This window comes from Photinus pyralis, unplaced genomic scaffold (genome assembly GCF_008802855.1).
Source record: "Photinus pyralis isolate 1611_PpyrPB1 unplaced genomic scaffold, Ppyr1.3 Ppyr1.4_LG5, whole genome shotgun sequence".
NCBI classification, from domain to species: Eukaryota; Metazoa; Arthropoda; class Insecta; order Coleoptera; family Lampyridae; genus Photinus; species Photinus pyralis.
This window is the reverse complement of record NW_022170596.1, coordinates 41,987,259-42,014,726: the sequence shown is the minus strand read 5'-3', so window position 1 is coordinate 42,014,726 and position 27,468 is coordinate 41,987,259. Positions and strand designations below refer to the sequence as shown.

General features: G+C 35.5%; 3 protein-coding genes across 4 annotated transcripts in view; 1 reads left to right on the top strand and 2 right to left on the bottom strand.

Moving 5' to 3' along the window:
* LOC116172420 (blood vessel epicardial substance-B-like) overlaps positions 1–2,084 on the bottom strand; it is a 34,319-nt gene extending 32,235 nt beyond the window's left edge. For both annotated transcript variants that reach the window (XM_031489632.1, XM_031489633.1), the window contains exons 1-2: positions 1,875–2,084; positions 1,298–1,724 (exon numbers count right to left, since the gene is read on the bottom strand). In XM_031489632.1, coding sequence (XP_031345492.1) covers positions 1,298–1,716 — 419 coding nt within the window. In that variant the 5' untranslated portion in view covers positions 1,717–1,724; positions 1,875–2,084. The remainder of the gene's footprint in view (positions 1–1,297; positions 1,725–1,874) is intronic.
* A 336-nt stretch (positions 2,085–2,420) lies between these two features.
* LOC116172730 (popeye domain-containing protein 3-like) lies at positions 2,421–9,918 on the bottom strand. Its single transcript, XM_031489996.1, has 7 exons — positions 9,586–9,918; positions 9,393–9,539; positions 9,170–9,351; positions 8,990–9,121; positions 8,837–8,944; positions 8,523–8,787; positions 2,421–2,664 (listed from the first exon to the last, which is right to left on the bottom strand). Exons 1-7 carry the CDS (start codon positions 9,701–9,703, stop codon positions 2,438–2,440), a joined length of 1,179 nt encoding a protein of 392 aa, XP_031345856.1. The 5' UTR covers positions 9,704–9,918; the 3' UTR covers positions 2,421–2,437.
* A 3,871-nt stretch (positions 9,919–13,789) lies between these two features.
* LOC116172239 lies at positions 13,790–17,208 on the top strand. Its single transcript, XM_031489409.1, has 2 exons — positions 13,790–13,928; positions 16,195–17,208. The coding sequence occupies exon 2, from the start codon at positions 16,195–16,197 to the stop codon at positions 17,146–17,148; it is 954 nt and encodes a 317-aa protein (XP_031345269.1). The 5' UTR covers positions 13,790–13,928; the 3' UTR covers positions 17,149–17,208.
* The last annotated feature ends 10,260 nt before the right edge of the window (positions 17,209–27,468 follow it).

Here is a 27,468-nt window from a genome sequence, read left to right as displayed (position 1 = left end):
GTTCTTCATAAAAAACTAAAATAATGATCATTATTATTACTTCTATGATTGTAGGAAGCACGCGAACCAATTGTACAGAAGGAATTATCATGTACCCAACAATGACAAACAGAGTTTTATTTTAACATTAATATTAGCCCACGTAATTGAATATTTACTATCTGTATGTAATTTAAATCTCTTCTAAATATAGAAAAAAAACATTAGGTGCTCTTTCTCTTAATGTCCATGAAGACTGGGTTGCACGACAATGATTTGCAAGTAACGAATGCCCTCTGCATACAGCCATTCATTCAAAAGTGAAACAACAAAGTGTACCTAGGTATTGAAGAGTACAAAATTTCCCGTGAAATTGAAAAGTACAATAAAAGAAGTGCTGAGATGTAAAATATCGAAGTTGATATCTACTTCCGGTACTTCCAAAAGTGTCGTTTTAATAGTTATCTTTATCATACATTACTGGCGAAGAAATATTGAAGTACGAGGCCCATATGGAGCCGAGTACCTTAATTTCCGAGTGTAGTGGTGTCATTTACTAACGAGTTTTGTATTACATTTTTCCCGAAATCGTCTATTTTAATAAAACATTTTAAATCATACAATTTATTCGTAATGTGTATGAAAAAGTGGTCAGGTAAAGTGTCATGGAAACTAAAATTTCCTGTCATAAAGTAGGCATGAAAATGAGGGTTTCATGACTATCTCGGGAAAAATATTTTGTTTCCACCAAAGCGCTCTAAATTCATGACGCGGTTTGTAACGAGAAATCATCATGCTACCCCTCTTAATAAGGTATAACACTGATATATGCACAGATTTTTCGCAAATCCAGAGCCAACTTGGCGTTGTGGGGTGGCCGAAAAGTTCGGGCATTTTAATAATGTATGCCGGGTTGCAATTTTTTTGCAATTTGTTTCCTTTGATGGGTAAATAATTTTCTCAAAATTGAAACGCACGCATCTTTTCATCGTAAAAACATTTTTGGTAAATTTGAAATTACTTGACAATGCACCAGCGCCAATTACACGTGCAAATGCACCAATAGTAGTGTTTTTGTGCAACTAGAATAGGCTAGGGTCATTATCACTATTAAATTAGTATAATTTAAAATTCCGTAACAACCCGTACTCTCGTATAGGCGATTGACCCAAAATTGCTTGATTAATGTAACAAGGTTAAGCTCATTTGTACTACTACGACGTTATCAGAATTTCAATGTTTACAACTAAAAAAACGGTCTGTAGACCTCTCCTTAGTAACGTTATCACAGGGTGGGAAAACACAACAGCGAACTTACCTAAATAAAAGTACGCTTTGTTTAAATCTATTCGGTATTAAAAATCCAGCGGCGAAGAAAAAATTCGCCGCTTGGAATAAGCTATGTTGAGCTGAACTCCACTCCTTGCACGTTGTCCAAGAGTCAGTAGTGGTCGGTATGGTACAATTTAACATTTGATAATCGTAATCCGTTAAAAAATCTGAACTGTTTGTAACGTTATATAAATCAGTACTATTCCATATAGTGCCATTATCATCTAGAAGAGTATTCGAATAGGTCGTATATTCACTACTTAACGTCGAAAATTTCGTTTTATTCGTATCCGAAGAACGCATTTTCGTAGGTGATGCCTTTGTCGACGATATAATCGAATGAAATATCTTAGAAATATTTGGCTTGGTGAAGTGACTTCTAGATTGAATCATAAGTATTTCCATTATGGTATCTAGAAATAAAGGGCTTTATCAATGAATGCAACAGATTGTATGAGCATAGTGGTCTTCTAAAGCACACTGGAAGGCACCAAAGCGATTGAATAAAGTGAAAAAGGAAAACGTGCACAAAGATTTTGAAAATGAATACAATAAATAATTACCTTATAACTTTAATTCAAAAATATCACATGTGTTATGCATCACATATATCTCATCAGCCTTAATCATTAAACTAAGGGTTGTAGTAAAAGTACATGCTTTCTGTTTGTTATTTACTAAGAACTTCGACGTGACACTCAAAAATTCGTCACGCCCCTTTGGTACGCCAATTTCCCTTTCGAAGTACTGAATAGGACTGAACAGAGCGACGAGTGACTGATACACTGACTAACTGTAGCGTAGTGCTCGGAGGAAAATCGATAATATAATCACCAGGACACGACGTCTGGGCGGGTAAAATGAACTTACTCAATGTGAAAACGTTTTATTATTTAATGAGCAATTATAAAAAAGTAATAGAACTGTCGGTTTCGATTTTTACTCTATAATTTATTAGCGAAACCTCGAACTTTATCGGAATTTGAGCGTCTATTACCAATCAGGGATGGTTAATTTCGTGGAAATGTGTGCAAACAATGAATGAAATGAATTGTGTCATTTAACCCCCGTTGAATGACATAGCAGCACGTAATGAGAATACAGCATTCTTTAATTAATTTATTTATTATTCCATGTCGACTATTTCACAGCTATGATACTTAGAGCTATTCTCCAGCCAGCTTTCGACATCGTTCGAAGTGAGGTCATCTGTTGATGGTAACTCAGTTAAAGGCTCCATTTCGCTGATATTTCTGCCGTTCGTCAAAATGGATCCGTTCTCCTTAAACTTCTGGTAGATTTTCTCGCGACACTTGTCCCCCAAGAGGGCGTCGGGCGAACCGGGGCAGGTCCCTAAACACAGACAGACATATAATAGTCTAAGGTTGATTAACGCTTACAAATCTACTACATGGTTGACGGGAGGAAGTTATTCATTTGGTGATAGCACGCAAAACAGTAATGACAAAATCATTATCTTACGGTTATTTTACCCCGGGGCTACGGAAAACAATCTTTTTCGTATTTCCTTTGTATAAGTAATTTATTTTTATATTCGCTCAAATAACCCAATTTGCTGATCTTGTGAATTAAATGGATTACGGCATGATAGAGTGTGCTATTTTTATAGAATTCAAAAACGATACTATGTCAGTCAAACCGCAATTCTGGTACTGAGTCAACGCGATATGTTCAACATTTTTAAAAAGCAATTTGAACTCTATTCGCGTACAAAATTTAAAGCGTAAAAAGTTGGTTTTATTACGATACTTCCGTAATAGTTTATGGGCCATTTGCAGTTTTACTGCGGTTGCATAGAACATGCATAAAATAATCAAACTTGTTTTATTAAATCAGCTTATATGTGGGGACATATTTAAAGTTTTCTATCGAGCAACTGACTTCCTAAAAGCCCGAATAGGCCCAGGTCTAGGGCGGTTAGAAATTAGGATCGGCTTGGCATCAGGAGTTAAATTTTTGTACTTTTACAATATTATGATTTAAAATTAGAAAGAAGATGCCTCTGGCATTTGACAGGATCTAGGGCTGCTAGTCTGCCTCTGATTCCTTCCTCAAAGCTACTATACAGGGTGGCGCATCTAAGATTAGATAGTGGAATGTGATACTGATATGGATTTTACTAATTTAACCACTGAAAGGATGTTGGAAAGCGTTTTTATTATGCATCATAATGTGTACTTGGGTGCTAATACCGGATGCTGTACCATCCAAATAGAAATCAAGGATGTACCAAAAAGGCGGTTTTCAACAGAAAACAGAACCCACACAACAGTTGTTAAAATGAAAGAAATATCAACAAATGAGAAAATTTTGACTGGAATGTGACTCCACCGAGAAACATTTCGGGAGGAGGTAACGATTAAAAAAATGTTATGTGAACTATGGATGAATCCTTGTCTTTTGTCAATCAACGGTTTAATTTAATAATTATACCAGTGCCTATCATGCCAAAGTCAAAACTAGTCTGGGCATATTTTACTTGTGATAAACATGGATCGCATCATCTAGGGTTCTTCTGACTTTTCCGAAAATTTCAATTCTGACTATCAAAAATGGGTACCTAGTTGACTTTCATCCCCCAGTTTCGTAAATGCAGCTTTCCTTAACGCATCCTATACTCATTTAAAAATCGACATTTTACCATTTTACCTTCTATTTCTATAATAATAAATTCAGGGGCTGTATGGGAAGTGGAGCGTGATCTGCACATGTCTCCGCACTTATGAGAAACCCTACGCTGTCCCTGATCATAATTTGTTACCAGTTGCCAGCACATCTAGCTGTACAAAAAAGGAGAGGCCTAAGCTGAAATGATGTCTACTTAAAAATGAAGGAAAAATATTATCTATCAGAAAATTCCCAAGCAAACTACTCAATGGTCCATATGAATCAAAGGGACAATATGCTTATACTTGCAAAACTCAAAGGAAATACTCGTAAGTGCCCCTTCACGCGTCCCGTCCCATGGCTAACAAGCGCTGCTAAATCGCCCAGTGTGAGGGGGCACTTACGAGTATTTATTTTAAATTTTGCAAGTATAAGCATATGCTTCTTTTTATTCATATGGGCCAATATTCATATAGGTACCTTAAAAAGGACGATTTTCTCTAAACTATCATATTCAATTTCCATTATTGAAAGTGCTTTTTTAGCCCCTGAAAATCTGCCCAGCTCCAGTTTTGAAAAGCTTCCTCGACGATTTTGATGGACTTATCAAAATTCAGTAACTATTGTTTTATAGCCACTGTTTTAGCACATTATTCATATGAGCGACAAAACCTCAGTACATGAAAAGCTTAATTAAGTCATTGTATTGTCAGATCAACATGCAAGTGTTATACATGACATTTATGACAGTAAAGACATAAAATAATGAGAATAATGACAAGACTTATTCTAATGTCTCTGACGGATCATGCGAATTTATAAAAATTTAATGTATAACATTGTTAAGGATTGGCTTAATCACTATTGTCTTCAGAAGCTATAAGATCTTGCGGCATTTTTCGTTTTAATCTAATGAATAAGTTTTTTTTGGCAAAGAAGGCTCGTTTGATACATTCCTCTTATAATATGCAGCAAGAAATGATTTTTTTGAACCGCTTTAGGATGTCCATATTAAAAAAATCTCCCGACAATCTCTAATCCCTGAATAAATATCTGTAGCAACAGAATGATAGTAACTTAACTGAATTGAATGTTATTAGGGCAGTAGGATTAAAATCAAAATTTCTGTGGTAAATGAATTTGATGTTGATGCTTGTCTGTTTCCCTGACTTACGAAAATAGTCATTTTTATAGATGTTTACCACCCTCACGTTAGTAAGGGAGATATTGCACTGGGGTAGAAAATGACCACCCACTTTTTTAACGGAAATACACGTTTTGAACCACCAGAAATCCGAACCCAGCAAAATCTCGATGATGTCGATCGGTCTGTCGATCTGTCGGTTTGTCTGTCTGTGTGTACTCTTATTTCCGGTTAAACGGCTGGATGGTTTGGAACCAAATTTTTTACACATAAAAGAGTAGAATGGTACATGTGCAGATGCAAACAAAATATGTACAAACAAACCGACAGAAATTCGGGTTACATCAATTCCTGCATGGAATACAAAGACAAGTTACAGATCCGCGAACACGATGTTGGCAGTAGATTACACATTTCTCACGAGTGTGATTGAATCAACCAAGTTTTTCTACGACTCACACTAAAATACAGTAATGTCAAAAGCTCTTTAATAGGCGCTTACGATATTTATGTTACATTAATAAATGGAAAGTAAAAACGTACGTGTGCCTTTTGTTTTTAAGAGAAAGAAAAAGTACGTGTATGTTTTTCTTTCGACTGCATTTGTCTACAGATTAACGAAACACACCATTTTTATGCCAACTTACTTTGATCATTTTTATTGGGAGCTGTGGGAAGAATCGCATTCTCTTTCCTCTTTCTACCAGGAGCCAGGAGGCTCGAATTAATTCGTATATTTCGGTTAGTATACCCGGGCGATCAAAAATGAGTTGCTGTCGAGTCGCCTTTGGAAGTTCAAGTTAAGTACGAATTACCATGTAAACAAAAATACCAAATGTGACTCGACAGCAACTCATTTTTGATGGCATAGTACTATGCCATAGTACGTTAATTCTCAAGAGGATCACCAGTTTATTTTATCGATCAACTGTATAGTTTACCAGTGAATATTCTTGATCTTTTCCTTGTTTTCTATACGATGTTTCAATGTACGATTTTTTCAATGTAACCTCATCAGTCATCATAGATTTGGAATAACTAATTTCAAAAGGCATCTGCTTTTTGTTTCGTATGGCAAAATATTTAGACAGAATCACATAGGTAACAAAAATATTTACGTCCGTAAATTATAGAATGTTTATATTACATGAATTGATTTGAAACATTTTGATGTTAAAAAGTAATATTTTTGTTATTCTCAAAAATAGGTGGTCAACGACTTTCGCATTGTTATAGTTTCAGATTACCTAACTTTGCCATTGCAGTTTTGGCATTGAAATCTACAAAACGTTAATTAATTCAATAAAACTGGACCATATGATATGATCACTAATGTTTTTAGTATTGTAAGCTGCAACCATTAAATTGATTGCATAACAAATTAAGTGGCTTATATTACGAATAATTGATGTAGCTACTGACAACTTATAAATATACATTCAAAACAGCTATACTGTTATTAAAATTAATGATTTTTTTTTCAATTGCAACATCATGTGGACACGAGCTATTATAATTAACAACCTAATTAGAATTTTAGTTATCGCGCCCGAAAACTTGTATATTAAGGATAATTTAATGTCATTTAATAGTTCTTCATTAATTACTTATACTATGCTGCTTTCTGAGCATAAATTACTATTATATACCGAAATTGCAAAAGATAATTATGCACTGGGATAAGTACCATTGGAATGTTTTTATTCAATGGGTAGTACTTCCGTATCAAATGTTTCGTAATAAAATTTTAAAGCAATTTGTGTCTAATTTAATTAGATTGGTTATCAAAAAATCGCATAATGAAAGCATGGGAAAGCTAGAAAAAATGACAAAATATTAGGGTTTTGCGCTTTATTAATCGCAATTTGATTAGTCTAATTTTCACCTCGCAAAATGCTTGTCTCGTGGTAAAATTTTCGGTTGCAATTTATTTATTTATGGACATCTGTCTTCTCCAAGGATATACGAACGCGTACCTATAGTATAATTCCTGAGATAATTTCGAGATTATCTGGTTTTCAAATCTGGACCATCAGCAAAATTTTCAAGATGAAGCCGATCTCATTGAATACATGGTTAACATTACGCAGTGTCTTTCGCTACGAAGAGCATTAAAATTATATAATTTGAGATTCGTGATTTTTATGTTCAAAAACCCCCAGCTACCAAATTTAGTGGAAATCAGAATTTTTTCGCACCCTTATTTCAGGGTGCGCCCTTTCGTGGAAGGAATTTAGAATCAAATGCAAAATCGGAAAGGGCATACCCCAAAACCTATTATTTTATGGTTATGGTTATTTGTGAAAAAATGAAAAAACGCAATTTCGCCATATTTTAAGGTGGCTCCCAAACGAAACACGTTGGACCCTCAGTTTATTTGGAAAAAGTGCTTGTTTTGATCCCCTCTACCGCCCAATTTTTTTACACACTGTATACCGCTTCATAGCAAACGTGAACGAAAGAATACCGATATCAATACACGTACCTATTGGGAAAAGCAACCATCATCTTTTGGGACCTAAAAGTTTCATTCCGTTCTGTTTAAAGCATGTGACGAAAATACGGGTTTTCTATCGGGCGCACGCCAGTCGAGGTCATTACGTTTTTCGGTTTTTCTCGTGAACGAGATTCAAAAGACGAAAGAATTGGGAGATCGGGCGATTCTAAGCTGGTTTTCGCGAGCGATCACGTACTACGTTAGGTACGCGAATTTTAATTCTTTGATTAGTTACTAGTTCGAGTCATTTGGGTACACTAATTTATTATTGTTGTTGGTTTATTTCGCGTCAATGCAAACGGTTATGGTTTTAGCTTCAGAAGCGACCGCGTATAAATATCGGTGTGTGAAACAATTATTTCGCGGTCGGCATTTTTAGCTTGGTTGCAAGAAAGATCCTCGCCTCCCCCTACATTTCGAGTACGTTGTGTAGAAATGTTTAAGCATAGGTACTAGGATTTGTGAAAAACTGCGATGTACGAATATATAAATTGCAGTGGATTGCAATGGAGCGATAAAATTTACGCGAAGGAGTACTTTCGAGTCGGAGATTACATAAACTGAGCTTGAAACTCATCGTAATAAACAAAGAATTTCTCTTTTTTCGGATTGCTAATAGTAACGGCTAGTTCAAAGGCAGTGCCTCACAGTTGGATTGATTTTTTGAAAAAACATCCAATCACATGCCTTAACAACATAGCTAGCATGACATAGTTAAGTATGCTTATAATACCGGCCGTCAATGTATGAGTATTGACAGACACAGCACAGCATTTGATTATCTCCTTTAAAACCTTATGCATTAATACGGAGTTTTATGAAAATTCAATGCTTTTCGCTCACGTCGTCAGCTTTTTAATTAATTTTCATCTTGGCATCTTGTTTCGGTAACTGCGTGCCTTACTACACTATTTATCAGTATCACGCTCAAAAACTCATTACCTATATTATCTTTTTTAATTCTGATCGGTGACTTATACTCTCCCCCAGACGTTAACGACGATGTAATACTTGGCAATCTGATATCTAAATGCGAACCTTTCGCAGTAACAATTTTATTGTTCATTGCATACAACTTCGTTGTAATATCTCGCGCGATTAACGTTGTCAATACCGTAGCCAAATACGTTTCTTTAACAAACAAGTACTCCAAAGCGCTTCGTTGCCAGAAAACATATCGACAGCTACTTGCGGCTACAATGGATACCTGAAATTACGTTATTTACGCAGGTTCTGTTCAAATCAGTCGTCCATACCTTAAATTTGTCATCGATGGTATTTCTACTCGACTCAAATTCGGGAGAATCGAGAAACTCGCACGGTAAAATCGGATGGAGGAATTGATTGTCACACAGTGCGTTCACCTAAAATGTCTTAACTAAAATAGTAAACTTAGCAGTGCAGTGTACCTTCCCGGACAGGAGTAGCCCAAGTCGATCGGGTCGTGTAAGATTTTGCATGGCGTACGCCTCCCCGGCGTGCAAAGACATTATTTGTGCAAAATCTGAACTAACCATTCGTTTAAATTGCAGTCTTGAAACCTAAAATGTGCTAAGTACCAGTAAGACGCGCTGAATAAATCGTTTTACCTTAAAGGGGTAGAAAAGGTTGTGGTATATCTCTTCCAATTCAGGATCGAACTTGACAGGTCTCAGTTGGTACAGGATGTGGAAAACTTGCGCCAGGTTTAGTAACATAAACGCAAAGCTCCACGTGAAAACATCCGGGGCGCAAATCACATTCCAGGCCCATGCCGAAACCAGCATCAATCCTAACATGAGGTTACTAACAGTCTTAGAAAACACAACTCACCTGTAATCAACCAGCAGTGCGTAAATAGAAGTCCCTTCTTTGACGAGGTCGATGCGTATCCAATTACAAAGCATACATTCGCCAAATGCACAAGAATGTGCTGCAGGTCTTTCCACTGGTAGCACCAGGGCCACCAAAAGTCAGAATCTGAAATAAATAATTAAACGCTGCTAGGTTTCGTACTTTAAATCACCGTGCGTCTCATTTAGATGTCGATCATCTTCAGTCCATGTCGTATTCGTTGTCGAAAATACGGCCAAAATGTGTCGCGCGAACGATTTTGAATGGCCATTCAAACCGAGTTCAGTCATTTCTGTGCGCTTTTACATTCGCCTTCGTGTTTTTGGTAATCGATATTTAAGGGCGCTCGTTTAAATGTAAACGTGGAGACCTCTTGTGGTGATTGTTAGTTAGGCGTAGCACATGTAGATGGAGATAATTGTGAAGTTTTCTGAGACTTGAAACAATAATTGAAACCCTCCTTAAAGTGGTTGCGTTTTTTTTCTAACCTTATAATAACTCACTTTCGAGGATTCTTAGCGAATAACTAAAGGATAATACTATACTACCCCCAAACAGAAAACCATTTCGAGACAAGCTCGGAGAAACAAAAGCTCAATAATAGATAAGTATATAGTAAAAACAAAGAGATTTTTACTTTAGTAAGAACTGAGTATATTTAAGATTTATAAGCTGTTCCCTTTATGCGATCGATTTCGGATTTTCATTTAAATCCATCTTCATCTTATATACATTAATTTTACTTAATGACGCTAAGACCTGAAGATTGATTTAAATGAAAATCCGAAATCGATCGCCTAAAAGGAACACCTTATAAATTTTAAATATACTCAGCTCTTACTAAAGTAAAAATATCTTTGTTTTTACTATATACTTATACAAATGTGCTCACTCATGGAGTCATTCATACAACTCCCTAATAGACTCCTTATATGTATTAAATGGTAACCTATCATATGAAATACATTGTAGTTTTCAACAGTACACCAGTATAAGACATTCCACAATGAACCAATAATACAACACCAATGCAAGGCATTCCACCGAGAACCAGCAATACTACACCACTACAAAACACTCCACGGACCGCTCCACGTTTACGTATACCTCCACCACGATTTTTTCCAGGCTAAGTATGATGCTATTTCTGATGAGACAAAGACATTGAGAAAGGGGAAGAAATGTTGTGTTTGCCAAAATAGTATAGAATGGAATTTTTAAGTCGTTGGCGTAGTTGACGTTTTGCCATTTCTCTGACAAAATTAGTAAATAAATGGCAATTTTGCTATACTGTTGTACTTGGGAGAAGAGAAAAATATAGGAAGATAACCAAATTTAGCCCAAAAGTTAGAAATCATCAAAAATATCAACCTTCCCCATAAACTTTATTATTATAAAATCATTAGAGTTTTAATACATATAAAGTCGTCGCGTCGACAGACCTTCAAAGTATTATAAACGTAAAATCTAGCATTTAAACGATACGATACGATACGATAAACAAATTTCATGATGAATTGAAGACTCTAGCCGGGAATTTAGAACGTCTATTAATTTGGAGTACAGAAACGTAATTGAAAATTAAATGGAAGATTAAGACCAAAAATTGAACGGTAAAGTTATGGGTAAATGACCTAGTTAAAAGTCTATGTAAAACTTCGATTTTTCATACGTAGATTAGTATCTTGCCCCTGCTTATTACGGTTGTGCTTCTTGCTGGGTTCTCAACGAAATTGTCGAAAAATGAACCAATACAGAAAGCTAGTTATTGTGGACCCAAGCAATGTGTTTCGCAGTTTTCCTGTTGAAATTGGTGAATAAATACAAATTTCGCTTTACCCACCTAACCAAAGATGGGGTATACAGGGTGAAAATGTTGTGTGGAACACCTTCAAAATAACGTTTTTTTTTAAATGAAGATTTTTATGGTATTGAAAGTTACTAAACAGTGATCTACCAATCTATGTACATTGTACAGGAGTTAACGATTGGGCGGAGTAACTTAATGCCTTGAAGATAAGAAATGTTTTGAATTATTCAAGGTGCGGTTGTAAAGTAGGGCACTAGAAAGATACATTTTTTAATGGAACCCCCTGTATTTGGAAGCATTTTTTAATTCTACGTGTAATTGTACGAGTTTTTGTTATATGGTTATATACGAAGAAAAAATAATTCAATTTTCAGAAAAATTTGACTTTTGCAAGTGTCAGTTTATTGTCAAAATAAATTATTACTTAAAATTTGATTCCAGGCTCTACATCTTTTAATCTTTTATCCTGGGTATAAAAGTCAAATAAATACATCTGCTACGAGATATTAAAAACAAACTTACAGGGTGTTTTTTTGTAGGTTCGATCTATTTGCATAAGCTTCTAAAGCCCTTAGAGGCCCTTAATCGGTTCTAGAAGACCCCGACAGTGTCTTTGTCTTTAAGACCAGCGGTTCTCAACCGGTGGGTCGTGACTCCCGTAGGGTAGCAGACGTGTCCAAGGGGATTATTTAATAAAGATACACAAAACAACTATTGTACACGTTTTGATGTATTTTTAGGGGGGTCGGCAAAATACTCAACCTAAAAAGGGCCCGCAGTGTCTGAAAGGTTGAAAACCACTGTTTAAGACTATTAAAGTTAGTAAATGGCTTGTAAAGGTTATTGGACACACCTTGCGACACTTGAAAACCTAACAGTTTTGAATAATCCCAACGCATAGGTCCAGAAATCTCTTATAGACTCTTGGAAACTTCTTAAAATTATCGGCCACTCGTATACTCCTAAAATTTCTTCAAAGCCCATGAGACCTGTTAAAAAATCAAAACTGTTAAAGGCGCCTAAAGGCTCTTAAAGATTGCGTCTCTAATAAAAGTTGGAAAAGGAGGCTTTTAAAGCTTTAGAAATCCGTTAAAAACTGTCAAATATCCAGAAGTTTCTTTAAAGGCTCGACTTTTAAAAGTTTTTAACTGTTGCGGGCTCTGAAGTTATTCTCCAAGACACTTTAAGGCCGTACAAGCTCTAAAAAACGAACTAAAGTGCAGCTTTAAACAGGTGAGACACTTTCAAGGATTTTAAATGCTTCTAGAAGATACTTTGTGATGCTCTTGTAAAATATTTACGACCATTAAAAACACAGACCCCTAAAAACCCTTAAAAAACTGGTGAAGCGTATTAAACTCTCTTAAAATCTTTCAAATGGATACTCTTAAAGACTCTAAAAATCATTTAAAGGTTGTCAAAATCTCTAGAAAGACCCTTGGAACGTTCCGTTGGTAGGTATTAGACCAAATATGCCCGCTACTTCATATTCTTTTTACTTACTCAACATTTCTATTCTGGTCTTGCAGTTAGTTGGTAAAATCAATTGTCGTGACCCATAGTTTGTATGGTCATCGGAATACAAAGATACTCCAAAAATTGATAGGTATACATATGGGAATTGTTCTCAGAAAGTTATAGAAACAAAAGCCAAGTGCTGAGGAATGGTATTTGCTTTTTCCATGTTATACCTAAACGTAATGAATTTACAAAGGCGCGCTCGTAAAAATCTATTACTGCGACTTTGAATAAACACGGTAGCTAGATTTAATTAAATTCCTATCATTATTTACTTAGGCACTATATTATTGCTGCAAAAAAATAACATTTGTTGGCATTGTGCACGTGTATATTTGCGTAGACATAACTCGGTAGCAAGCACAGCAGGTCATGCTATAATAAACAGTTAATATTGCGTATTTATTTTATATCCTGCAATTATTTACAAATCACTCGTAAATTTCAATTGTCCTAAAGATAACACGTTCGATAATGGATATTATTAGTTTCCATTGGGTTTTAATTTGGAGATATATGTAATCCCTAAATGATTTTAAGAATTGCTGCTGTGCAGACTAATATTACTGAACAATAAGAGAAAAATTGCAACCACAAGTAAATTAACTGAAATTAATAAGTAATGTCTGTTCGGTAGTGAAAAAGGTTAAAATTTAGACTATTTTTTGGTTTTTTTGTTCACATTGTACATGGTTTTAGGTAATGACTCCGATGAGAGTTGGGGTACCTTACTAATTTCAGTAAGTAGAAGCATTGCAAAAGACATTTTAAAATTGATCACGTAAACTGAAGACTGCATATCACATCACATCCAAAGAATTGCAATGCGACAAAAATTGAACATTAATTTCGTAACTTTCTACTAAGGGGACGATATTCTCCGGTTACGCATCATACTAACGAAATTGTAACACTAAAGTCAGTTGGCAAAAGAAAATAAAAGCAAAATAAGGTATTAAGGTTGAGGTAAAGGTGACCATTGGATGGAACCCCTTTTCATATAATACGGCGTGGTGGGGTTTGAAAGTTTATATTCACGCACCCCTTACAATTTTGGTTAGTCCTGGAGTCAGGAGAACTCTGTAATTATAATGTTGTAGTTTAGTTGGATTGGGGGAGTCGAATTTGACTCTATGAAAAATCGGTGCGTGCGTGAAAAGGGATTTTTAGGAAATTGTAATTAGACGGTAAGTTGATGGTTTAGTATTACCTTTATAATTAAAACTGTTGAATTAAATTAAATTACACTATAGCGCGTAATGCTTTTGGTCCAAATAAAAAGAAGTTTAGCAAGAGCGAATCATTTCAGTTGTGTACTACAAATTTGCATGCATTAACAGAAAAGTAACGGGCATTAAGCATTTAAAGTATTATATAGACGCGAAAGTATGTTACAATTATTTAATTATAATTGATAAAGGATAATCCCAATTAAGTATCATGTAAATGTAAAAATATACCTAAAGAGTAATCATGAACCGGACATTACAATCGACGTGAAGCATTAAAAGTTCTTGTAACATTTAAAACTTAAAGTGAATCTAATGTCCCTAACAGATATAGCCAGTATTTGCAAGCTCTTTCCAAGAGCATTATTCCAATATTTAACATGCAAGGAAGATGTGGACAACTTTGATAAAATAATATACGATAATAAATAAATGTGTATCTACTAATTGAGTGTAACCGCCAAATCTCCCAAACTGAATATTGGAAACGGTGCCGTATTTTTAAAAAGGCGAACGTGTTTCATGCGGTCGTTTGCACTAATTTAAACTGAATTTAATATTATGCATAGCCTAGGATGAATTGCAATTGTTCTTACTATGAGATTTAAATCAGTTTAAATTTGACGATGCAAATGCCATTAAAAATTTAATATCTGCGAAAAGTATCACCAAACAAAAGTAGACAGAGAAAAGACCATATAAAATTAGAAATAGGCTAGTTAACTCGTCACGTTCCCAGCATTTTACTCTTGGAGTCAACTAAAATGGTCTGGTCTTCCTTTCGAAATGTTTCCCCAGAGATTTTTGGGAAGTTAAGGATTATCTTTCGATTTGTCACTTCTTAAATAGGCCTCATTATCATTAACCATTGGTAGGAGTTTATAGAAATTACTGTTATAGCACATAAAGTCCACTAAATAAAACCAAAGCCGTAAGTTTGTTCAAATTTTGGATATGTACTTATATCAGGCACACGGAGACAAAGAATAACGGATTTTTGCAAATAGCTCAAAATTTTTATTAAATTATTCTAAAGACCTTACTTTTTGTGTACACTCTACAAAAATTATGCTAGGTTTTGTTACAAAAAAAAACGGAAAACATATGTCAAAGTTAAAAAAATGAAATACTTTTTGCCGGTCAAGCGATTATTTTTATTTTGTTAAAATTTTGCCAGTGTACATTACGCATAAAGGATGTAAAACTGTCAAAAACTTTTTTTTTAATATCTGTTTTTTTAGTGTCATACAGCTTTTTTTCAAATAGTAACGCACGTTGTTTATTAAGTTATTTTAAAAAGATTATTTGTCTTTGTTTAACCTACAGAAAATGGGATACGATTTATTAAAAAAAAGAGAAAAAAATTTTAAAGTCTCTGAAGTCAAGCAGCTTATAGTGCGCGATTAGTATTTAGGATGGGTGATTGCTGGTTGCTTTGTTTTTGGTTTTAATGCAAAAAACGTAAGATAAATTATTTAGTATATAATCGGATCAGTCTACGTTTATCCTCGTGAGAAATTAGATGCCTCCCAATTATGTATACCATTAAAATGCAATTTTTCACCTTATTACAAAACTTAGATTGACTCATCAACTTTTCCTACATAAATTAGGTAGCTACCGATTATGTACCAGTGCAACCCACTCGTGCCGATCAGTACATTTGAGGAAACTACTTTTAAAATGCACTTAAATCTTATCTTAGGCAGTGGAGGAATGCGTTTAGTGGTTTTCCCAGCCATATCGATGATTAAGTAAAAATATGGGTATGGATCTTTGGGGCGAAAAGTAAATGGCATGTAGCCATTTAGTTTATTTTTTAAGCACTGAAATTGATCAATAAATAATGCTTTTGACGCAACTCCAATGTATCCCTTTAAGAATTATTCTCATGCACACGTTTGTTTATTATTTAGATAACTAATCTAGGATTAGCAAAGGAAAACAACAACACTCATCTTTCTCACTTTAATTGAAAAGCCCATTTTAGAAGTTTATTTACATTAAATAACTGAAAATAATCAAAAAATATAGAAATGGGTTAGTTAGCGCCTGAATAAGTAAACAACCCCTACCCATATGGGCTTACCTGTGCTCCAGTAGTCGACCTCAAATTTTCTAACCGTGTTTTTACTATATAAGGATTAACTACCCTCTAGTAATCAGGCACTATTATTCATTACCCATAAATCGAACATACTAAAATAGAGAATTTTTGTTTCAGATGTCTCGTATTGGTTATATGAACAGCAGTTACTACGGATACGATGATAGTAAAGATTCCGGTTTTGACATATCCTTCAAATCCGAAACCTCGGACGTCGTAGACGACATGTTTGATAACGAACGCTTTTCAAATAACGATAAAATTTACAAAGTCGAAGAATCAGATTCAAAGATTCTGTACGAAAAGTTCAACGCCGCCTTTTATAAAGGCTTAGGTGAAAGCTCATTCGATCACTTTAAAAGCTACAAATCGGAAAGCTCAACGGAATTCAACTGCGACGAAAGCTTGTCCGAATCGGAGTTTCTCAATAACGAATTTCTAACATCGACGCCGGTTAAGAACAGAAAACGAGCATCAACGAGTTCCTTCAAGGAGAGTAAGCCAAAGAGGCGCTATTCGACGGGTAGGCACCGTGTTTCGAGGACAAAAAGTCCAACGCACGTCCAACGACTGAAAAAGAATCGGCGAATGAAGGCAAATGATCGGGAACGTAATCGGATGCACATACTCAACGAAGCGCTCGATAGGCTACGATGCGTCCTACCTACCTTTCCCGAAGACACAAAACTAACCAAAATTGAAACGCTACGTTTCGCCTATAGTTATATTTGGGCCTTATCTCAGACTGTGAACAACGTAGATAAATATTCGTCCTCGGAAACGGGAGTTGTCACAGTGAACGTCGGAAACGTAACGGTGTCGATTAGTCGCGAGGGAAATACCATTACCTCAAAGCACTGCGGCGATCAAAACGTCTCGACGGCGGTGGTGACCAGCGGAAGTATTAACAATGCTAGTTTTATGCAAGGTTTCGATTTTGATCTCAAGACTGGTTCGCCATCGCCCTACTGGTTGCCTGCCAGCAACCCTTGTTCGACTTATCCCAGTATCTGTCCAAGTCCCTACACTTACGACTTCAACAGTCCAGATATGGTATACGAATGTATATAGCACAATTGCATTGTAATAATTTCAACCACTTTTTTACGAGAACTATTTTTCTAGTCAAGTTGTGTGATATGTACTGTAAAATAAAAGAAGAAGCTTTATTTTGCCTATTTTTATATTTTGTGCAACATGTAAAAGATTGATTGTTATTTATATAGTTTGTAAGGATATTTTTGTACCTACAATTTAAACTTAATAAAGTCTATTTCTTATAAAGGTATTAGTAATTTAACTACCAAACCTGCTCTAGGTAGCAGGTGGGGGCTATAAAAGTGAATACTCCATCGCCGCCTTCGCTTCTTGAGAGATTGTGTAATAATATTTAGTCCTATGAAAATTTGTACTTAGGCCAGGAATATTGAATTTAATGCTTTTAAATAGTCATTTACATAAAAGTCAGGAAAATGGACATTACTGGCGAGGAAATACTGAAGCACGAGGCCCCTTTGGGGCCGCGTACTTTAATTTCCGAATCAATTAGAACAATTTAAAAACCTTTAAAAAGTCAAAGTGACCCGGAAAAGTTTAAATCAGTTGTTTTTTGAATTTGAATTAAGTTCGTATTGACGTTACGTGACGGCAGACAGTTAAAACAGACAGGAAAAATCGTACCGAGTTTGTTTTATGTGGAAACTCGTTTACAGAGAACACTATATACTACTGAAATGACTTCTTCTTCATTATAATATTATTGATTGATTTATTGACAGTAGGTATTAATAAAAATTTTTTCTTAAAGGTATCAAATCTGTATACATTGGCTAGTTGAAACCGCCGTATATTCTGAAAATTATTACGTATGAACTCATTTAGCAAGGATTTGGTTTTTTTTTCATTTAAGGTTGGTTTAGTAAATTTCAATGAGAATTTCCATGCAAATGGGTTCAACTGTGTTACCCACAAGGTGTGTGTTCTTTTTCAACGAGTAAATTGCCGTAATGTTTATTGATCATCGAAATTTAAATACGAGTATTTAGAAAGGGGCGTGGTTACGATATTAGGGGTTGATTTCAAATGTTCTTCATAAACATAACAAATACTTAAATAAAAATGTAAAAGAAGGTGGAATTTGGATCTCTTTTATTTTGTCAAAATATTCCATCTTTCACCCTAATTTTGTATTGGCTGTCTGCAATCAATCAACTTAAAAAAAATCTCAAATTTTGATTGTCATAATGGAAGGAAAGGGAAAAATTTCAATAAGATGATTGCAATAAAATTATTATAGAGCTAGCCGTCAAGTTAGGCAATTTTATTGCAAACATTAAATTTTGTTGCCAGTATAAAGTTCGTTTGAATTAGCACGATCAGAGGGTGATAAAAATCGTGAAAAAAGTACAACTTTCCATACGAATTTTCGTTAAAAAAAGTCCGATAATTTCATCACTATGTGAAAAAGGTATCTTTCGCTGCGAATTTGATCACGCGGTTTAAAGTTTCTTAAAACTCGAATCGCAGTCTCTCTTTCTCGTGTCGCCAATAGAAGCTCGAGCTATGAGAAGTACCCCAAAAATTGAGTACTATATTGTGGAGGTTTTTTGTTGCCAAATTCACCAAAATGCGAATTGCGGATGAATCCCGGTGAACGGTACGTCGGAAGTGGGTACCGACAAAGGGAATGTGGTAGCCCCCGACAACATGTTACTGATGATGGAGGCAAAACTTCAAACGCGAATTGTGGGTGAAAGAGACGTCAGAAGCGGGTACCGACAAAAGGAATGTGGTACCCTTCGACAGGATCTTGGCTAATAGAATACTGATCTGCCACACAAAAATGCGATGAAATCCCTTCGATCTCATACGAGGACTTTTATCACTTTTTTATTTCGTTTCTTAACAACCTGCTACGGGGGTTCCTTCTGGACTTGAAAATTACCATCGGTTCCGCCCGGCAAGGCAAACCGTCTTCTTCTCAGGCTGCTCAATCGATAAAAATAAATGCTCCGGCTAACTCAAATCGGTGGGCTTTTAACTCTTTTGAAACTGTGTAACAAACCTTGACCTGCCGCCTACCAATCTCCTGCCTCTACTCCTACTCCTCCTTTCCTTCCCCTCGTTCTTCGTTAAAGACATAGGCACATTGACACCAAATAGATAATATATTGAAATGAGATTAGCGATACAAACAATTTACAGGGATCTAGCAGTTCTTCTCTTCTCCTTGTAAAAACACTAGCTTAACAATGACAACTAAACTAAATAAAAAATCCTAACAGGTGAAACTAATTTACTCAAGGGGTGGCCATCCTCTACAGTTTGAAAATTGCAACAACAGGTAATCGGTTTTTAATCCAGCGTGGGCTGGGACTTATTTAAATAAACACAAAAATTTATCCTACTCTTTGGTAATCGTTCATTGGACTTTAATAAACAATCAACTCAAAAATTTTTTTACTATAGCTTAATTACCAAAAAGTGGAATTTTACAGAATATTACAAATTTAATTAGACTAACCTTTACAACATTTGTACAGCCGATCTTGTGAACTGCTCTTTCCTCTGGTACAGGGTGGATGTGATGAAACCTGACACTTAGGTCTCTGTGACTTCCTAGGGGGTGGCTTGAATTTAACACACGGAAACAAAAATCCACGGTGCCTATCCTTCCTCGGAACGAAAGCAAAGTTTAGTGTTTGAACGGAAACTTAGTCCAGGAAATCCTTCGCGTGGCGAGTGGGAGACGGCTAGTTGCCAAAGTTTCTACACAGCACGTGTATTTAATTTTATTTTATTAGTTTATTAGCTTTGATCGCCTGCGGGAGACGGATTTTTTGAGTTAGCGGTACGGCAGAACACAAACTTTTATGATCACTATCCGACGGTAAACCGCGATGGTTCAAAGTATTATTTCACCAGCTCTTCTTGGGGCAAATATCTCTCCGAAACGCAGCGCTCCTTCGACAAATGACCTTACGGCACTAGTAGGAAATTCCAACTGGGGCGGATCCCGAAATTCTGCGCCTTGAGGACTAGGGCAGCACTTTGACTTATATATCCTCGAGAAATCACAACGTATCCTAACGCGATTCACTGCATCCAAAATAAACTGGGGTGAAGCTCAAGGGTTCGCCCAAATATCACCTGATTGAAACTTGGGTCTTCTTCGCCAAAAAATCAACGCGCAAAGAAAATAACACTTCGAAACGGGTGCAAAAAGCACGCAACTGCGAGCAACCGAAATAAGCCGGTGGCTCAAACCGCCAAGTGTACCAAAACGATCGCTCAAGGTACGTGTTGACCGCTTGACGTACTAACTGCGAATCTTCTCTAAAACGCGATCACTCAAAGTACGTGTTGACCGCTTGACGTACTAGACGCGAGTCTTCTCTAAAACGATCCCCTTCTTCAGAATTGAAATGAAAAAACCACACCCAAATTACCATAAAACAAAAATGGCTCCCGCTAGAAATTCTCCCATTGGTTCAGATAAAGAAGACTTAACCCACTCTAACTTCGTCGTCAACCTCAAGGAACTGCTGACTCAAACTGATCTCACGGTTTTCTGCTGACGAATTTAAAAGGCCCCTTATCTCTGATAGCTCGGTGCTACATCCGCTCCTTTTCTCGGTCTAGACGGCGCCAAAGTTGATAAACGAACGACAAAAACCTCGCATTACTCATGATGACGTCAATCAGCTTTGCACTCTTTCCACGACGAAATTAAATCTGAGCGAAATTAAATCTATCGGACCATAGTCTTGAGCGAACCGAAATGCCCAAACACAAAATTTCTAACCGGAACAAATAATGAAATATACAGGGTGACCTTCACTATCATGACAAGAAATTTCGAAATTTTTAATGAAATTTGGCGCGAAATCAAACCACTCGTTACAAACCACAACACAATATATGGACGAGACTAACTTTTTTTTTGTTTGTACTTTTTCATCAAATAAAAGTTTTTATACATTAAACTTAATTTTTTCGAATTTAATTTGCTTTTAAGTTAAGCTTGTTGTTTGAAATAACAAATTTTCAAGATAATGTGAATATAAAGGGATAGTAAAAACATTCTAAAAGTATTCTAACCGGTAACACAATTTTTAGAGGATACTAAGAGTTCCATAGAGGTTCTAAAAGAATTCTAATAAAGAATCTAAAAGGATTCTGAGAACATTCGGAGTTGATCTAAGAAAATTTCAAAAAATTTCCAAAGTGAGTCATAAGAAGGCTCTACGAAGACCGTAGGACGGCGATTCTAAGATAATTCTAAAATATTCTAAGACGATTCAGAAAAGATTCTAAAAAGATTCCTATCAATGTTGTGAGTATTGTAAAAATTCTGTCGAAAAATTCTAATACTGTTGTATAATAAATAGATTTTCATATACAATTCGGAGAACAGTCTGGTAAGATTCCGAGAAAACCACGGTGCTCCTTAGAAACTTCTAAGCGGCTTCTAAAAGGTGTTTTAAAAGATTCAATCTAAGAAATTTTTAAGAATTCGAATGAGGTTAAGGTCCTAAATATTCACGAAATTTTTGCAAAGAGTTTAAAGAAGACAATAACAATAGTAACATTCTAAGAGGATCCTAAGATTCTACAAATACTGTAAAAGATTTTAAACGATTCGAATAGCTATGAAGGTTTTAAATGTTCTACAGATCTTAGAAATGGAAGCTTTGAAGTTTCCAAAAGGCTTACAAGAATACCTTAGGAAGATCGGAAGAACATTCTAAAGTCCTTAGATGCTACTGAGAAGATTTAACACAAACCCTAAGGATTTCCTAAGATTCTAAAATGCGTCAAAACGACTTTGAAATACTTAAAAACATTCTGTGGTTCTGATTGTTCAAAAGGTTCTAAATGTAACAATATTGTACCTAAGAAAATTTGAGGAAGAATCCAAAATGATTTTTAGAATACTTGAAATATGTTACCTACTTTAAAGCTTTGAAAACTACACAATTTCTTAAAGTATTTGTAATGGAAAGTAAATCGAATACTTGCATGAATTCCAACCAATCATCTGAGGATTTGAAATTGCAGTACGGAACTCCATAAGAAATTGCAGTTTTTTTTATTAACCGGGTTTCTATACGTTTCTATACGTTTGTTGCACTAAACGGACTAGTTTAGTGGAGTTCAAAATAATAGGAGAGGTTTAGTTCCCACTAAGACTGTTATACCTAAAAAGTTTGCAGTTCATTTTTGGACGAAAAATTACTATGCGCGGTCTAGGGAATAAGATCTCTACCGCTTTTTGATAGTAAGAAACTGTCCTAAGAAAATGTTCCAGCAGAAATATACCTATACTAGACAAACGCTTTTACCAAGGTTCAAAAATTCATAGTTTTCTAGTGTCTAATATGTGTATTAAAATAGTTCTTCAAATATTTTTTTTGTTTGAAACGTATGTGACCTAAATCAACAATTCTATTTTTCTGTCACAACAACTCTCAAATGAATAAAATATTGGCAGGAGGATTAAACTAAATCCAGGTAATGGACGTTTAAATTCTGAACGGGTCTTTAAAGAACATTTACATTTTTCCCTAACTACCTTCGCTTGTGTACTTAGGTTAACACAGTCCAGCGAGTAACTACAACAGAATATGACACCGAATTATAATATGAACAACCCTCTTAATGTGTCACCATTGAGGTGCTCAAACGTGCACGATCAGATTTTCCGGGTGATAATAATAAACCGTTCGTAATGATCACAAAGTAGCATTCGTCGCGGATTTACTCGTGAAAATTTTATCTCACTCATTTACGTTTTGAAGGTACGAACCGATTTTGCGAACTGATAATACTTTTTGTAATGTTTAAATAACGTAGATATGTATTGTCAAGTGTAACTTTCGTATTGTTGGCAGAAAATCTATCCACCCCTTCGTAAGCGGAGGATAAGCCGGGTGTTCGTACCCTATTAAGTAATCTCTTGTTAGTTGAAGACAATGGTTTGGAATTATTGTAGTTTGTGGCTCGGTCCATAACTGAGACCCCTGGGGAGATTTCTATAGAATTTTGTTTCCCTACAAAATGGATTTGCATTATTCTTATTTTTATGCGCCCATTTAGTAAAGTTCGGCTTCAGTTTTAAGACCAGGATCAATTGAACGTACAAGCTGTCGCAGGTCTGTCCTAAAAATTGTTTCGATCACTTATTTTCACCATCAACCTTGCGACCGTTTCGCATCTTTCAGAATGTTAAACGCGAATTTGAGGAAATCGGGGATTTGGAATAACTGAAGCCAATTTTGAACTCGGGACATTTTTGCCCACAGGAACGCTACGTAAGTCGTGCCTCCATATGTCTCGCACCTGTTGGCAACTTCCGTCACTTTTACCTACAGAGGTACCAGTTTCCAAAGCTGATTAGTCAATTCACTGCAAAAGCAGAAAATGTTTGTCTTGCATTCTAGTGTTGTCTTGCGGCATTGAAGTACCTACTTGTTCATACGCTGTTAAAAATAAATTTGTGGCATTTTTCAACCTGAAAACAATTACCAATAGCGTTTGATCAAAAAAACGTTACAAAAAACTTTCCGGTATTTAAACATTTTTGGCCCTACGAAACTAACTGAAACAAATTTCGACCGAATCCCCGTTTTAAAAATTTAGCATGGCCGTTTTTTACAACAGGTGTTAAAATCCCCCCTCGAATCTATATAAACGTCAATGTAGACTTGTTTAGTAACCCGTGTATAGTTTGACTCTGGGCACTGCAAAATGTAATACTTTGAAGTACGATTAATGCACTATGAAATATTAGGGTACGGGCATTGTTGTTGCTTCCTATACATTTTAAGTATCACAATGAATTGTAAACAGGGACGAATTTACGATTAGATGCGCTAATGGTCCTAATCTCCGCGCGTAATTGTACCCGAAAATTTTGGACTCGCATATTTTAGTTGCAAATCTGCGCCGAAGAATTGATTTGTAGAAAGTTGGAAATCCGGAAGCTATTGGAGTGGTAAATTTTACATTAAAACCAACCCTGTAACTCGACAAATGCGTTGGGGTTGTTATGGTAGATTGATTAGAGCAGCTGCATTTGGTAGCCCTGATTTATATCACAGGTTTTGCGTGCCTTGCCCTACTTGCGACTTGCCACCTCCATGAAATCGTAGTTATGGTAAATGTTTCCGCTCGTTACGTTGAATAAATAAGTACCCTTATGTAAATAAAAATTTGCCGTTTCCACTAATTTCGCTTATAAAGCAAACGTGTAAGTTAATTCGCTATGCTTATATTTAGATAGTTTGCAATATTTGGAATCCACATAATGACATAATTCGAGGGATCATTTAAGAGCTTTTAGTATAACAGTCGATGGATGTTGTCGATTCCTAGAGATGGAACATGGAAGAAGCACTTAGCTTACGGTATACTCCTCCACTATTTTTGCAAATTTTACTCTACATCAACCGTCTAATTTTTAACCGGGATATTGTTTAAGGACTTTTTAGCGAGCCAGATTTACATTGGAAACATTTAAATTGTGACAATCTAAGCATACAGCTACGAAGATACAGAAAATCCTCGTAAAGGGAATGTCCGTTCCTTTCTTTCACATGTAACTAAAGAATCTTGTGCTTAGAAGTGAATAATTTTTCTTTTTCGGCCTTTTAAGCGACATTCTTAAATATCCAAGTTACATACCAATATCTAGATATTGTATGTATGTATCCCACAAATCTTTCCGAAATCGCGGTCCTTCCTAAACATGCACAGTTTAGCATTTAAATGCTGCGCACTTTCCAGACTAAATGTAATGATAATTCCACTAACTAGACCCTACAGTCTTTCCGGCGTCCAAATTTTACCTACTATAATCGATAGGAAAGTACTCTAAAATACAATGAAAATACGAGTAACATAATTTAAAAACCGCAAAAACACTATATATTTTTTGTTTAGTTTCGAAGGAAGAATTCAATTATCTCGTCGAGTATAATTACGTAAACAAATTCGAAGCGAGGTTAAATATAAACTCATAATATTCGCGAAGGAACATTTTTTCTGGTTAATTAAAAATAACTTTGTACGGCAAAGAAGCCAAAACTCTCCCGTTCGTAAAATATAAGTAGGATTGTAAGGGTTATTTTTGCTAAATTCAAGAAATATTGTGCCTGTAAAAAAGTTTCACGTCCGTCTGAATTCAGAAGGACGCTATCTGCCAATGGCGTTCAATCAGATAAAACACAACAAAAAACAAGAAACCAGTATTGATAGTGCGGCATATGAAGGGCGAGGCAAAATCTAACGATTGATTGACAACGATTGTCCATATAAACAGTAATTCACAAAACTAATAACCACTTTCCAAAGTACAAATAACTAAATGTCTAAGCAATAAGAGTACCTAATCTGAAGGATGTGAGACGTAATCAAACTACTACGAGTAGTAATGACACAAGTAACGTAAATAAAAATCGTAGATATCGGTTTTCAGAGTTGGTCTCGTAACTTCAAAAACTCACAAAGTAAATAAAAAATGACTAAATGTCTTCGTACAACAAAACTAATCCAAAGGATTGAAACGTAATCAATATAACATGAATGATATATTTTAGGTATGTCTCCATGTCAGTCGTTCTGTCAGTATTGAGTATAATAAGAACACGGCTGAAGTATATTTATATTTCTTTAGCTATCGATTTCGGGGGTTACCTCCCCATCATCTTCAGCCGTGTTCTTATTATACTCAATACTAACATGAATGAATCTTCGGAAAGACTAAGTCTCGCAAAAAGTAATGTAGATAAAATCCAAAGTAGCGAAGTAATTCATATTCAAGTCAGAAGTCTTCAGTAAATAATTTCGAAGTAGGTCAATGTAATGTAACATATCACGTGATGTCCCCGATCACCGAATCACAACAAAGAACTAACCAATTCAAAAATCCCTTCTCAGGTAATGACGCAATAGTCAAAGCAAAGTAAAGGCGTATTAAATTCTTTCAGAATAACCGTTTTTAAACGTAAAGTGTGTTTGCTGGGGTGGTATTTACACCTCGACAGTGCTATCAGACAGCAACTCGCGCAAGAATTCTTGCTAAAATATTCCTGCCTTTAGGTAGCGCAGCCATTGAATAAAAGGCAATGGAGTATTGCTTAGATCTGTTTGTATGATCTAAGGAGTATTGTATTTATACAATGGCGCTGTATAGTGTAAAATTTCTATTTGCATCTTTTTAAATAAAATATAACTTCGATACTGTAATTATTAGTGTTTACATATAAATTATGGTATACTTGGCGATTTCTGCACTTTGCTTGTATCTCGGACAAGATCACGTAACATGTTACAGCACGAAAGAAAGGTAGCTCTATAGGGCTTGTAATAATACACAATTCATTTTTGAATTGTGAATTAATTCCTTTTGAAAGGAATTGTAATTGGTAATTGTAGTCTGGTGAATTGGGCTTTGATTTGTGAATTGTCAATTAATTCCTTTTTTTGTAGGGCTTACACAGCTCTTAACGACGGTTATCGGCACAGCATCGTCCATTATTCACCACAATAAATCCCAAACATTGACTTACGTAAATTCGACACTAAAAATTTGCCACTGTCAGTTTAGTAGTGTGCCGTCATACAATTTGAACCAATCACCGAGCAATCTCAGTCGGTCATCCTCCTCAACCCCTTATCGTGATCGGTGAGAATTCCTCATATCTGATAGAGCGGATAGTGTCGAAAGTAGGTACTCACAAAGGGCGGTTGGGACGTATAGAAGAAATACATCCATTGGTGATGCAACTGCCGATTTTAACTCTTTCATTCAATAACAAAAATGTTGACTCACACAACTTGTACCTATTCATATTTACTGGTCTAATCAAACAAGGGATAATTCACGCTATTCTGAACTTATCTATGTTAAATTTACAAAAAAATGCCATATATAATACATCTATAAACACAACAGCTTTTGAATTATTTTTTTAGGTTTTTTTAATGTTTCACAAATGCAACTCTTCGCGAACTTTTCCTTTTGTAATGCAAGCACCACCACACAGCTACCATTTTCATGATTGAGTTAAGAAGGCTTACACAGTATATAATTACTGGTCGCTGTATATGGGGTCCTCTATCCCCTCCTATCCTTCTATTTAAGCAAATATTCTGAAAAATCCATCTAACAAAATAAATCAATAAAGAGACTCTTTTGCAACACAAGAATCTAGACTATAGACTATGGTTAATTGTTTTAATGGTTAGATACTTTACAAAATACTAAATATAAATCGACATAAAACATACAAATTACAATAATCGAACAAGGAAACACAAAACTGTACCACAAAAAAGACAACCCCCACAACAGACAAACGATTAAGTACGTAAAATTTGGTTTTTTCA

Excerpts from the sequence above, each read along its gene's own strand:
- LOC116172239 (XM_031489409.1), top strand. The coding sequence starts at position 16,195 with ATGTCTCGTATTGGTTATATGAACAGCAGTTACTACGGATACGATGAT.
- LOC116172730 (XM_031489996.1), bottom strand. The coding sequence starts at position 9,703 with ATGACTGAACTCGGTTTGAATGGCCATTCAAAATCGTTCGCGCGACAC. Across the intron at positions 8,788-8,836 it reads CCATCGATGACAAATTTAAG|GTATCCATTGTAGCCGCAAG; the intron begins GTATGGACGACT and ends ACGTAATTTCAG. Across the intron at positions 2,665-8,522 it reads AATTAAAAAAGATAATATAG|GGACCTGCCCCGGTTCGCCC; the intron begins GTAATGAGTTTT and ends GTCTGTGTTTAG.